Source organism: Rutidosis leptorrhynchoides, chromosome 3, assembly GCF_046630445.1.
Source record: "Rutidosis leptorrhynchoides isolate AG116_Rl617_1_P2 chromosome 3, CSIRO_AGI_Rlap_v1, whole genome shotgun sequence".
NCBI lineage: Eukaryota > Viridiplantae > Streptophyta > Magnoliopsida > Asterales > Asteraceae > Rutidosis > Rutidosis leptorrhynchoides.
In genome coordinates this window covers 653,529,190-653,543,869 of record NC_092335.1, presented here as the reverse complement: position 1 = coordinate 653,543,869, position 14,680 = coordinate 653,529,190, and the positions used below count along the sequence as shown (strand labels likewise).

Here is a 14,680-nt window from a genome sequence, read left to right as displayed (position 1 = left end):
TTGTTATTCATGTCGTTGAATCATTATTATGTGGCCAAAGGCCAACGGTCAACTGACTAGAGACGTCACTCTCAGTAGCGCTACTCACAATAACTAAGCTTGCATCTTATACCTCAGCAATTAACGTTATTACGGCAAGGATTTAGCATGACAAAGCACGTAATAGCATAAATAATAATTGAGTACTTGTGTCTAACGTGTAAAACAGTTATAAAAGTTGCGCATGTATTCTCAGCCCAAAAAATATATATAAAAAGGGAGCTATGAAAACTCACGATACGATACGATAGTTTGTAGTAAATATGTGTATGATGGCACTGAACAAGTGCAGAGTTGTCCTCGGAATCACGAACCTATATCAAGTATATATATTAACACATATACTTGTAATCGAATAAGTTTATATATATTATTTCAATTGTTATATATTTCTATATACATACTTGTATATATTATATATATAAGTATTTATTTGATCAAATAATATTAATAATGATAATGAATAAATAGTTGTATTATTTTGTAATAACAATAATAATACTAGTAGTAAGAATGATATTAATCATAATAATGTAAAAATAATAATAATAGTAAAAATTAAAGTTCTTATAATACTAATAATAAAAATAATAAAAATCTTATATGTTTACAATAGTAATGATATTAATAATTTTTGTAATATCTTAAATAGTAATAGTAATAATAATAATGATATTAGTAGTAAAAATAATAATAATAATAATAATAATAATAATTATTATTATTATTATTATTATTATTATTATAATGATAGTAGTTTTTAATGAAAATGATAATAACAATAGTTCCTAATAATAATAAAAATACTCATTTTAACAATAAAATGATAATGAAAATAATAATTTGTGATAATAATACTTGATACTAGTAGTAATAATAATAATAACTATAATAATAATAACAATACTTAATGATAATACTAATAATTATAATGATAATGCTAATAATTATAATGATACTTTTAATAATAATAATAATAATAATAATAATAATAATACTAGTAACAATAATTATAATTAGTAATAACAATAATAAAGATAATAACAATAATAAAGATAATAATAATAATAATAATAATAATAATAATAATAATAATAATAATAGTAATAGTAGTAGTAGTAGTAGTAGTAGTAGTAGTAGTAGTAGTAGTAGTAGTAGTAGTAGTAGTAGTAGTAGTAGTAGTAGTAGTAGTAGCTACCTCCAAAGGAAAAGGCTTAAAAAAATGCCATCATCGGGACTCGAACCCGTGACCTCTCGAATACCCGTCAATTGTGGCGACCCGACCAAAATCGTCATTGACGGCGTCGCTAACTGAGGTCCCGAAACGTGGTCGTAGTCCCTATATGAGACTCGTTTGACCAAAATTATATCGCATTCTTTTGAAACGTATCATGCTTGCAAAGTTTAGTTTACAAAACCGTTCGACAACAATTTTAAATTTGCAAAAGTATAAATTATAAATGAGGTAACTTGCGACATAATTAGTTTAAAATCGCGGTTGCTATAAATAGCGTAAGTATGTAAACAATATGTTTGAATCCAAAGGTGCTATCACTAGCGTATGTATGTATGTATGCTTGACCCCAAGCAAGAAATCAGAGTGTATGCATGCATGCTTGACTCCAAGCAAGTATGAGTGTACGCGGAAGCATGTATCAAATAGCCAAGTATGAACCTGAGAAACATATAGAAAACTGTCAACGAAAAACGTTGGTGAAATCATAGGTGTTTTAGTAAACGTTGTATTTGAACCACAAGATTTAGTATAAGATGATTATCAAAATCATTTGCATTCCAAAGTTGTTGTTTGTATCCCGGGCACCCAATTATCAAACTTAACTGTTTTGCACCCTTTGCGTAGTGTTAGAACATACACTAGACCCGAAAATATATTTCATCCGCTAACGGTAGCGAACCGTCCGAATGAGGCTCGTCAAGCCCATGTGATCACATAATATAAGTTCACGTTTACACCCTGCAAGTGTAACTAATGATAATTGAATTGAGGCTTTTTGTTCAAACCCGTACGTGGAATGTTCGTTTTCGTACTTGTGTTCAATGTATAAAAGTATGATACGTATATGTTTCTCATCCCATAGTTTAAAGCATAAAAGTTGTTTGAAAGATGGGACTATGATCTCACCTCGAGTGCACGAGTATAAAAGTACTTCACAAAGTAAACGTGTGCATGATAGTTGCTTAGCCTTGACCTAAACAAGAAAGTTGTATTAATTAACCGGTTACGTCACAAGATCGGGCGAAATGTGTTCAATTAGTCCTATGGCTCGTTACGACTCGATTAAATATAGCATGTGAATCAATTTGTCAAGTTTCATGCAAGATACAAGTATAGAAACAAGTTAGGAAGATTGCACAATCATTTGGTTAAGTTTGACAAAAAGTCGAACTTCGGTCGGTCAAAGTCAACGAAAAGTCAACACGTTCGGGTCGGGTCCCGAACTATTTTTCTGAGGTTTTTAATCATATATGAGCATGTTAGAACAAGTTACATGTGAATCGGAGGTGCGTAGCGTAGCAAACATTATTCAAAAATCGACAAAGTTGGACAGACCACTTTGGCGCGCCGCGCGGGTATATGGCGTGCCGCGCCATTACCTGTGCAGAGAATTCTGGCAGTTTTTAAGTTTTATGCACGAACCTAACTTCAACCAATCACCATTTATGACCCGCAAACAACCAAAGCATGTATCTTATATCATCGGAAAGGTATTTTGACAAGGAAAACAACTAAACACATTTCATCCATCACATTTACTTTTACAACAACCAAAATCACATTCAAAGCTCCTCATTAAATGCACTCAAGTTCATAAATGAAATTCGATGATTCGGCAACCAATTTATATGAATGATATGCCGTTTCGAAGGTGATCAAGCATACAATACAACCTAACACTTACAAATAACATTTCATGTCATTCAAAGCATCAAAAGTTCATTTCAAGTTCATCAAACCCTAACCCAAATCCACCAAAACCAATAATCAAGTTTATGAAGTTTTCTAAAACAACCTACACATCAAAATGAAGCTAGTGATACTAGTAACACAATTAAAACATGAACTTTAACAATTTAACAACCTTTAATCTTCCAAAATCAAAGATTAAGCAAACCCATTTTCAAGTGTTCAAACTAGTTACTCAGATCAACAAATCGAACAAACAAAACATATATTCATGTTATACACGAGCCATAGACACTAACTAACACCATTTCAAGTATATAAAACGAATTTAGAGAAAATCTAGAGTTTTAGAAATGTTACCCAAATGTGAAGAAATTTGTACCAAAATGTAGAGGATGAAGAGAGGATCACGAAAATGTAATTTGTTTTGAAGTTTGCTTCTCGATCCGGATTTAGATGATGATTTTATGAAGATGGGTGTTTGAGTTCATGAAAGGGAAGTAGAGAGAAAAGAGGAAGAAGGTGGGAGGTGAAATGAATGGATGGATAAGGTGGGTTGACTAGTTGACCTAGTCAACTAGTTTGCCCACTTGGCAACCTCGGTCCCTCAAGTTTCAAAGCGGGTGCGGGAATTAACCAAACGAATATTTTAAAAACGCTCGAGTAAACGAGTGATGTTATAATTAAATAACGGGAAAATTAAGAACGTTGGTCAACGGAAACTACGAATTTAAATAACGAAAGGTATTATTTAAAAAAAAGATAGTGTTAAAAATAAATTTAACGGAAAAACGCGGGATGTTACATTACCTACACCTTAAAAGAAATTTCGTCCCGAAATTTAGTTGAAAGTAGTAGTCGTTGTTTCTTCCTCGAGATCTTGCGTTGTCGGTTCTACGAATAAGTGAAGGTACTCCCTCGGGTATTTCAACGAACTTCGACAGTCGCGATTTTACGTTGGTTTAAAGTTTGGTTCCACGATTTATAGTTTCAACCGGTCCTCCTTGGAAGTGAGGTTTATCATTGATAGTAAGTTCATCGAAGAGGATAACAAGTTCTTGTCTCGCAAGACACGCCTTTAAGTTTGATACACAGAATGTAGGATGAACGGAATTTGTTTGAGTCGGAAGTTCGAAGCGGTAAGCAACGGGCACAACACACCCCAAAATTTCAAAAGGACTAAAAATATCGCGGATTTAGCTTTCTACGTTTCCGAAACGGACTACACCTTTTCAAGGTGTGACTTTTAATGTTACGCGGTTTCCCACTTGGAATTCGAGAGGTTTACGTTTAACCCTTGTATGGCTCTTTTGGCGACTACGGGCCGTCTTGAGCCTTTCCTGGAATTGAAAAAATTTCCGGTTGTTTCATGAATGAGTTCGGGTCCGGTGGTTCGCTTGTCACCTACTTCGGTTCAACAATTTAAGAAAATGACATTCACGGCTATACGGGTCCTCGAAAAGTGTGACGTTAATACTCGAATGAAAATTATTGTAGTAAGAGAATTTAACTAAAGGCAAGTACTTTTCTCAAGTAAATTTGAAGTCGATAACACGAACTCGTATTATGGTTTCCAAAGTTTGAATCATATGTTTGCTCGGTCCGTCGGGTTGTGGTTGATGTGTTGTACTCATGTTTAAGCGTGGTCCCGAGGCTTTTTGTAAGGCACTCCGAAATCTAGAAGTGAAATGAGAATCTCGATCCAAAACGAGGTACATTTCTTTAAGGTATATTTGAAAAAGTTTGTTAGGACTTGAAAACGTTAGATAGAACAAGTTTCTCAAGAAATTCGCGCCGCGGAAGATTTATCGATTTTCGAAAATGTTCGTTAGGACTATTCACCCTCGTGGCGAATGATTGTATAGTGTGAAGAGTCTCTCTCTCCATTGAGAATTTAGGTAGAAAGCTTCTTTATACGAAAGTACGAGTGTAATGCGGGAGAAGTTTCTGCCTCGATATGAGCATAACAAGCATATCGTAGTTCGTCGATAAAACTGTGCGAAAACGAGATAGTATACACGTGTAACATATGTTTAAAAATGAAAGAATTTGTCATTCCTTCGGAAGCATGGGTATGGTTCGACAATAATCGAAGATGTGTCCCTGGTATGGTTGTTATCAACATTCTCGGAGTTTTTGGATATTCAAACAAGAAAAATGAAGTCATGTACATGGCACATGGTGGTGATTAGGTTGATCGAGTCCAATCACCATCACGAGTCATTAGAACTTTGGTATGGCTTACCGTAATATAACCACGTTGATCGAGTGTCGTTATATTACGCTAACTCATACCTCCATTCCCACATCACTCCATAACATTAAGTTCGTGTAACTGTGAAGATCTAGAATGAACAAAGTGTAACGACGTCTCAAACGTGACTCGTATTAAATCGAAAGAATTTCTGCAACTCTAAAGAAGCGTTCCTCGAGGGAAGTGTATAAATGTTTGTTCACGTCAATGCGGTTCAAGTCAGACAATAATGTATTCAGGTATGAAAAGAGTAACGAGTCATGATAACGAGTAGCACGCAACCGTAGTGATAAATGTTGATGACGATACTCACCTAGATTAGTGATGGTAGTAACACCAAAAAGTAGATAGTAAGAAACACCAGTGGGAAACCGATAGTAAGTTGAAACGGTGGCAAATAACAATCCGGGAGACAGAGTTCCTGAACAAGTGTGACTAATGAAGTCGTCGTCATCCATACGTGTATGAATCTTGAATTTACGTGTGTTACCAGAAAGTGGCAGAATACGGATTCGTATGATGAAAGCTTGGTACCATCAAGAAGTTTGCCTAAGAATGATTCAAGTATAATGCACAAGTAGTCAAGTAAGTGCTATCTATAGCAAATGTATGTCAGAATGCAATGGCTAACTATCCGGTTGTAGTCTAGATTCACTAATGCGTCCCAACGACTCTGTCAGACACACTAATGCACATCCTAGTTCCCTACAACCAACGCTCTGATACCATCTGTGGCGACCCGACCAAAATCGTCATTGACGGCGTCGCTAACTGAGGTCCCGAAACGTGGTCGTAGTCCCTATATGAGACTCGTTTGACCAAAATTATATCGCATTCTTTTGAAACGTATCATGCTTGCAAAGTTTAGTTTACAAAACCGTTCGACAACAATTTTAAATTTGCAAAAGTATAAATTATAAATGAGGTAACTTGCGACATAATTAGTTTAAAATCGCGGTTGCTATAAATAGCGTAAGTATGTAAACAATATGTTTGAATCCAAAGGTGCTATCACTAGCGTATGTATGTATGTATGCTTGACCCCAAGCAAGAAATCAGAGTGTATGCATGCATGCTTGACTCCAAGCAAGTATGAGTGTACGCAGAAGCATGTATCAAATAGCCAAGTATGAACCTGAGAAACATATAGAAAACTGTCAACGAAAAACGTTGGTGAAATCATAGGTGTTTTAGTAAACGTTGTATTTGAACCACAAGATTTAGTATAAGATGATTATCAAAATCATTTGCATTCCAAAGTTGTTGTTTGTATCCCGGGCACCCAATTATCAAACTTAACTGTTTTGCACCCTTTGCGTAGTGTTAGAACATACACTAGACCCGAAAATATATTTCATCCGCTAACGGTAGCGAACCGTCCGAATGAGGCTCGTCAAGCCCATGTGATCACATAATATAAGTTCACGTTTACACCCTGCAAGTGTAACTAATGATAATTGAATTGAGGCTTTTTGTTCAAACCCGTACGTGGAATGTTCATTTTCGTACTTGTGTTCAATGTATAAAAGTATGATACGTATATGTTTCTCATCCCATAGTTTAAAGCATAAAAGTTGTTTGAAAGATGGGACTATGATCTCACCTCGAGTGCACGAGTATAAAAGTACTTCACAAAGTAAACGTGTGCATGATAGTTGCTTAGCCTTGACCTAAACAAGTAAGTTGTATTAATTAACCGGTTACGTCAAATGTGTTCAATTAGTCCTATGGCTCGTTACGACTCGATTAAATATAGCATGTGAATCAATTTGTCAAGTTTCATGCAAGATACAAGTATAGAAACAAGTTAGGAAGATTGCACAATCATTTGGTTAAGTTTGACAAAAAGTCGAACTTCGGTCGGTCAAAGTCAACGAAAAGTCAACACGTTCGGGTCGGGTCCCGAACTATTTTTCTGAGGTTTTTAATCATATATGAGCATGTTAGAACAAGTTACATGTGAATCGGAGGTGCGTTGCGTAGCAAACATTATTCAAAAATCGACAAAGTTGGACAGACCACTTTGGCGCGCCGCGCGGGTATATGGCGCGCCGCGCCATTACCTGTGCAGAGAATTCTAGCAGTTTTTAAGTTTTATGCACGAACCTAACTTCAACCAATCACCATTTATGACCCGCAAACAACCAAAGCATGTATCTTATATCATCGGAAAGGTATTTTGACAAGGAAAACAACTAAACACATTTCATCCATCACATTTACTTTTACAACAACCAAAATCACATTCAAAGCTCCTCATTAAATGCACTCAAGTTCATAAATGAAATTCGATGATTCGGCAACCAATTTATATGAATGATATGCCGTTTCGAAGGTGATCAAGCATACAATACAACCTAACACTTACAAATAACATTTCATGTCATTCAAAGCATCAAAAGTTCATTTCAAGTTCATCAAACCCTAACCCAAATCCACCAAAACCAATAATCAAGTTTATGAAGTTTTCTAAAACAACCTACACATCAAAATGAAGCTAGTGATACTAGTAACACAATTAAAACATGATCTTTAACAATTTAACAACCTTTAATCTTCCAAAATCAAAGATTAAGCAAACCCATTTTCAAGTGTTCAAACTAGTTACTCAGATCAACAAATCGAACAAACAAAACATATATTCATGTTATACACGAGCCATAGACACTAACTAACACCATTTCAAGTATATAAAACGAATTTAGAGAAAATCTAGAGTTTTAGAAATGTTACCCAAATGTGAAGAAATTTGTACCAAAATGTAGAGGATGAAGAGAGGATCACGAAAATGTAATTTGTTTTGAAGTTTGCTTCTCGATCCGGATTTAGATGATGATTTTATGAAGATGGGTGTTTGAGTTCATGAAAGGGAAGTAGAGAGAAAAGAGGAAGAAGGTGGGAGGTGAAATGAATGAATGGATGGATAAGGTGGGTTGACTAGTTGACCTAGTCAACTAGTTTGCCACTTGGCAACCTCGGTCCCTCAAGTTTCAAAGCGGGTGCGGGAATTAACCAAACGAATATTTTAAAAACGCTCGAGTAAACGAGTGATGTTATAATTAAATAACGGGAAAATTAAGAACGTTGGTCAACGGAAACTACGAATTTAAATAACGAAAGGTATTATTTAAAAAAAAGATAGTGTTAAAAATAAATTTAACGGAAAAACGCGGGATGTTACATCAATACCCTAAACCATTGCTCTGCTCATGTTTTTTCTGATTTATTCTCTTCCTAAATCTATATATCTATTATCTCTATCTGTTTCTCATCTTCTTCTTCATCCAAGACTAAATCGACCAGGAAACCAAATCAAACACAATAATAACACAACAAAATTGGTTTTTGGAATCGTAAACTAAACAGAAAAGATAAGTGGTTGATTTAATTAATTAAAACAAAAGAAAAAAAATATATATAGAAGCAGTAGCAATTCGAAAAAAAAAAATATAAACTCAAAACCCAATCTTGAATTCTCGAACGTTTTTGATGATGCTTATAAAATGAAATATGTTTCAAACCATTCTGTAGCGACCCGACCAAATCATGTTTGACGGCGCCGTCTACTTAGGTCCCGTTACGTGGTCATAAGTCTTTAAGACAAAGTTTGACCAAAATATGTCGCCTTCATTTCATAATAAAGATTGTTCCCAAAATTTACAAGAATTGTTCAACCAAAAGTTAAGTTACAACGTTATAATACGAATGAAATCTAGGCGACACGGTTTAAAGTAAAGCCAAAAGACGCTCCATGAAATGCACATATACTCGACATCCAAGGCAAGTATCAAATAATGAGCGGAAGCATATATCATGTATCGTTCAAGGACCTGAGAAAAACATAGAAATCTGTCAACGAAAACGTTGGTGAAATCATAGGTTTAAGTAAGTAAGTACAAGTGAACCACAAGATTTGCATCAATGAAATAATAGTAATACATTCCAAAAGTTTGTTTCACGAGCACCCAATTATCAATGCTTAACATTTCCTTCCATTGAACCCCATCACTTAGTGCTAGAACATACACTGTTTCTCGAAAATATATTTCATTCGTAAACGGTAGCGAACCGTTTGAATGAGGGTTTGTCAAACCCATATGGATCCATACAACATAAGTTCTCGCTTACACCCGGCAAGTGTAACTAATGATAATCGAATTGAGGATTTTGTTCTAAACTCGTATGTAGAATGTTTGTTTTCCTGTACTTGTGTCCACTTAGTAAAGAAATGTTTATGTTTTCTCATCCCAAATGTAAGTTCAAAAAGAGTAAAAGTGGGACTATGATCTCACCTTGAGTGCACGAGTAGTAAAGTACTTCAACAAGTAAACGTGTGCAAAGAACAATGCTAGTCTTGACCTAAACAAATAGGTCGTATCAATAACGGTAAACATGATAGGTCAAAGATGTTCAATTAGTCCTATGGCTCGTTAAGACTCGATCGTAATAGCATGTGAATCAAATTGTCATGTTTCATGCAAGGTACAAGTATAAAAACGTGTTAGAACGATTGCACAATCATTTGGTTAAGTTTGATTAAAAGTCAACTTGGTCGGGTCAAAGTCAACAGAAAAGTCAACGGGGTCGGGTTGGATATCCGACAATTTTTCTAAGTTATATAATCATATATGAGCATGTTGGCCAAGTTTCATGTTAATCGGAGGTCCGTAGCATAGCAAACATTTTCATGTCAAATGACCAAAGCGAACAGCCAGTTTTAGCCAAATGGGACGGCGTCCCAACTGGCTAGACGGCGTCTCGAATAAAAGGGTGGGACGGCGTCCCCAATTCCTAGACGGCGTCTAGGTAAGAAAAGTGGGACGTCGTCCTGGGTATCTGGACGGCGTCCTGAGGGGTTTACAGGCCCTGGTTGCTGTATTTCCTAAGTGCACGAACCAAAACACAAACCAAAACACAAACCAACACATTTTACAACCCGCAAACAATTAGGACATGTATTTTATATCACCGGAAAGGTAATTTGACGAGGAAAACACCTAGACACATTTCATCAAGCAATTCAACACTTACACATTCCAAAACCGCATTTAAACGTCCATAATCAAGGTTCAAGTTCCAAATATGCATTTCACGATTCGGGCAACCAATTTACATGAATGATATGCCGTTTCGAAGGTAATCAAGCATACAATCCAACTAGACACTTACCAATAATAATCCATGGTATTCAATGCATCAAAAGTCCATTTCAAGTTCATCAAACCCTAATCCAAAATCACAAATTCAACAATCTTGTATATGAAACTAATCCATGTCAACCTACATACCAATTTGAAGCTAGTGATGTTGGGAACACAATTAAAACATGAACTTTCATCATTCAACAACATATGAACACCTAAAACTCAAGATTAAGCAAGCATTCTTTCAATATGAACTAGTTACATCAAACTATCAAAAACGAGCATACAAATCACATAAACAAACTAGACTCGAGCCATAGACACTAATTAACAACCTTATAACTTAAAAATCTCAAGAACACAAGAATTAGTGATTTTAGAAAGTTACCCAAAATTGATGAAATCGGTATGGAAACGAAGAGGAGATCACGAGGAGTTCAAATATGCAATTTGTTTTGATCGAATCCTTCTTGAACGAATTTGGATGATGATTGAAGGTTTGAGGGTTTTGAGAGAAAAAGGTGAAGTATTGTTTGGGAGGTGATAAAATGAATGGAGGGGAAAGAGTTGACTAGTTGACCTAGTCATCTCTTTCTCCATTTGGCAACTTTAGTCCCTCAACTTAGGAAACGGGTACGGGAATTACCTAAACGAGATAATTCAAACGCGTATTAACGAGATGTGTTATAAACATATAACGGAACTTAAATAGTTAAACGGAAAAGTAAATGGAAAAAGGCGGGATGTTACATTACCTACACCTTAAAAGAAATTTCGTCCCGAAATTTAAGTAGGCGTAGTAGTCGTTGTTTCTTCCTCGAGATCTTGCGTTTCCGAATTCACGAATAGATGAGGATACTTCCTTTGCATTTGATCTTGTCTTTCCCAAGTGAACTCGGGTCCCCTTTTGGCGTTCCAACGGACTTTAACAATCGGGATTCGGCTTTGTTTCAATGTCTTGACGGAGGTGTCCACAATTTCAACCGGTTCCTCCACGAAATGAAGTTTGTCATCAATGGTAAGCTCCTCGAGAGGAATGACGATATCGGGTTCGGCAAGACACTTTTTCAAGTTGGATACATGGAAAGTAGGATGAACGGAGTTCAATTGAGGCGGAAGATCTAAACGATAAGCAACGGTTCCAATACGCTCCAAGATTTCGAAAGGACCAATATACCGCGGATTTAGCTTCCCGCGTTTCCCAAAACGGATTACACCCTTCCAAGGTGCGACTTTTAACATTACCCGGTCACCGGCTTGAAATTCAAGATCGTTGCGTCGTTTGTCGGTATAGCTCTTTTGACGACTTCGGGCCGTCCTAAGCCTATCTCGGATTTGAACGATTTTCTCGGTGGTTTCGTGAATGAGTTCGGGTCCGGTGATTTGCACGTCGCCTACCTCGGCCCAACAAAGAGGTGAACGACATTTGCGGCCATATAGCGCTTCAAAAGGTGCGGCTTTAATACTCGCGTGATAACTATTGTTGTAAGAGAACTCGGCGAGAGGTAAGTGCTTGTCCCAAGCTTTTCCGAAATCAACTACGCAAGCTCGTAACATGTCCTCTAAGGTTTGAATTGTACGTTCGCTTTGTCCATCGGTTTGAGGATGATATGCGGTGCTCATGTCTAAACGCGTTCCCAACGCTTCTTGCAATGTACGCCAAAATCTAGAAACGAAACGGCCATCTCGGTCGGAGATAATCGATAATGGTACACCGTGTCGGGCTACGATATCCTTAATGTAAAGTTGTGCAAGTTTCTCCATTTTGTCCGTTTCTTTCATGGCAAGGAAGTGTGCGGATTTGGTGAGACGGTCAACAATAACCCAAATGGTATCAAAACCGCCCGTCGTTTTTGGTAGCTTGGTGATAAAATCCATCGTTATCCTTTCCCACTTCCATTGCGGGATCTCGGGTTGTTGAAGTAGTCCGGACGGTCTTTGGTGTTCGGCTTTGACTTTGGAACATGTCAAACACTTGGAAACATACGTAGCTACGTCCCTTTTGATGTTCGGCCACCAATATAGTCGTTTAAGATCGTGGTACATCTTATTGGCACCGGGGTGAATCGAGTATCGTGACTTATGGGCTTCATCTAAAATAAGGCTTCGTAGATCCCCATAACTAGGCACCCAAATTCTTCCGGCGAAATATCGGAGTCCGGTTTCTTTAACTTCGAATCGAGAGGTGAGGACGTTCAAGTGTTCGAGAGAGATGTTTTCATCCTTGAGAGCCTCATCTTGGGATACCCGAATTTGGCTATTAAGGTTGGTGTGAATGGTGATGTTTAAAGCTCGGACACGGAGAGGCACCGCTCTTTCTTTTCGACTTAAGGCATCGGCTACTACATTTGCCTTCCCGGGATGGTAACGAAGCTCGCAATCGTAATCGTTTAAGGTTTCAATCCACCTTCGTTGTCTCATGTTTAGTTGCTTTTGATCGAAAATGTGTTGAAGGCTTTTGTGATCGGTGAAGATAGTACTCTTGGTTCCATAAAGATAGTGTCTCCACATTTTAAGTGCAAAGACAACGGCTCCGAGTTCGAGATCATGTGTCGTATAGTTTCGTTCATGAATTTTGAGTTGTCGAGAAGCATAAGCAATGACTTTCGTTCGTTGCATCAATACACACCCAAAACCATGTTTTGAGGCATCGCAATATACAACAAAGTCATCATTGCCTTCGGGAAGTGACAAGATAGGAGCGGTGGTTAGCTTCGTTTTCAAGATTTGGAATGCGGATTCATGTTCGGTCGCCCAAATGAATTTCTTTCCCTTGTGAGTCAATGCGGTTAGAGGACGTGCAACCAAAGAGAAATTTTCGATGAATCTACGATAGTACCCGGCGAGACCCAAAAATTGACGAATGTGAGTAGGAGTAGTAGGAGTCTTCCATTTGCTAATGGCTTCGATTTTCGTGGGATCGACTTTAATACCTTGATCACTCACAACATGACCAAGAAACTGAACTTCCTTTAACCAAAATTCACACTTGGAGAATTTGGCATAGAGTTGTTCTTGTCTTAAAAGTTCAAGCACAAGTCGGAGGTGTTCCTCGTGTTCTTCTTCGCTTTTTGAATAGACTAAAATATCATCGATGAACACGATAACGAATTTGTCAAGATACGGTTTGCACATGCGGTTCATAAGATCCATGAACACCGCCGGTGCGTTAGTGAGACCAAATGGCATTACAAGAAATTCATAACTACCATAACGAGTTCGGAAAGCGGTTTTGGAGACATCTTCCCCTTTAACCCTTAATTGATGATAACCCGAGCGGAGATCGATTTTCGAATATACACAAGACCCTTGTAGTTGATCAAAGAGGTCATCGATGCGAGGAAGAGGATATCGGTTCTTAACCGTCAATTTATTTAGTTCACGATAATCAATGCACATTCGTAGGGATCCGTCTTTCTTTTTAACAAACAAAATCGGAGCGCCCCAAGGTGAATGGCTAGGTTGGATAAAACCACGGTCAAGTAGTTCTTGGATTTGACTTTGCAATTCTTGCATTTCGGATGGAGCAAGTCTATACGGTGCACGTGCTACGGGTGCGGCTCCCGGAATAAGATCGATTTGGAATTCAACCGGTCGATGAGGCGGAAGACCCGGCAATTCGTCGGGAAATACATCGGAATAGTCACTAACAATTGGCACATCATCGATGTGCTTCTCATCGGACTCGACTTTCTTAACGTGGGCAAGGATCGCAAAACAACCCTTACGGAGTAGTTTTCTAACTTTAAGGCACGAAACGAGGTTGAGTCTGGTGCAACTCTTATCGCCATAAACAATCAAAGGTTCACCATTCTCGATAGGAATTCGGATTGCGTTAAGATCACAAAGAATGTGAGATTTCGTTTTGACTAACCAATTCATACCGATTATTACATCAAAGCTTCCTAATTCCATGGGTATCAAGTCAATTTCAAATTTCCTACCCAAAATGTTTAACGTACACCCCCGGTAATATGTGTCGGCACTTAATAGTTTTCCGTTAGCCACTTCAATGGTATAAGTGGTATCTAATGGAAGAGGTGGAGTGCTAAAAGAATGAGTCAAAGTCTTGGATACAAAGCATTTATCGGCACCCGAATCGAATAAGCAAGAGACATAAGAATTGTTGAGAAGAAACGTACCCGTGACTAGTTCAGTGTCATCCCGGGCTTCCTCGGTGTTGATGTTGAAAGCTCGGCCGTGCGTATTGGGGTTATCTTTCTTCTTTGGGCATGCATTTCTATAATGACCCGTTTGGCCACATTCGTAACAAGTGCCCGTCTTTGGTGCATTGGGCCATTTTCGAGCGACGGGAGT

At 37.5% G+C, this 14,680-nt stretch overlaps 1 protein-coding gene across 1 annotated transcript in view; it reads left to right on the top strand.

Moving 5' to 3' along the window:
* LOC139902499 (protein ROOT HAIR DEFECTIVE 3-like) overlaps positions 1 to 14,680 on the top strand; it is a 163,773-nt gene that overhangs the window by 135,181 nt on the left and 13,912 nt on the right. Inside the window, exon 25 of the mRNA XM_071885112.1 lies at positions 1,120 to 1,285. Within this exon, the coding sequence (XP_071741213.1) occupies positions 1,120 to 1,285 (166 nt within the window). The remainder of the gene's footprint in view (positions 1 to 1,119; positions 1,286 to 14,680) is intronic.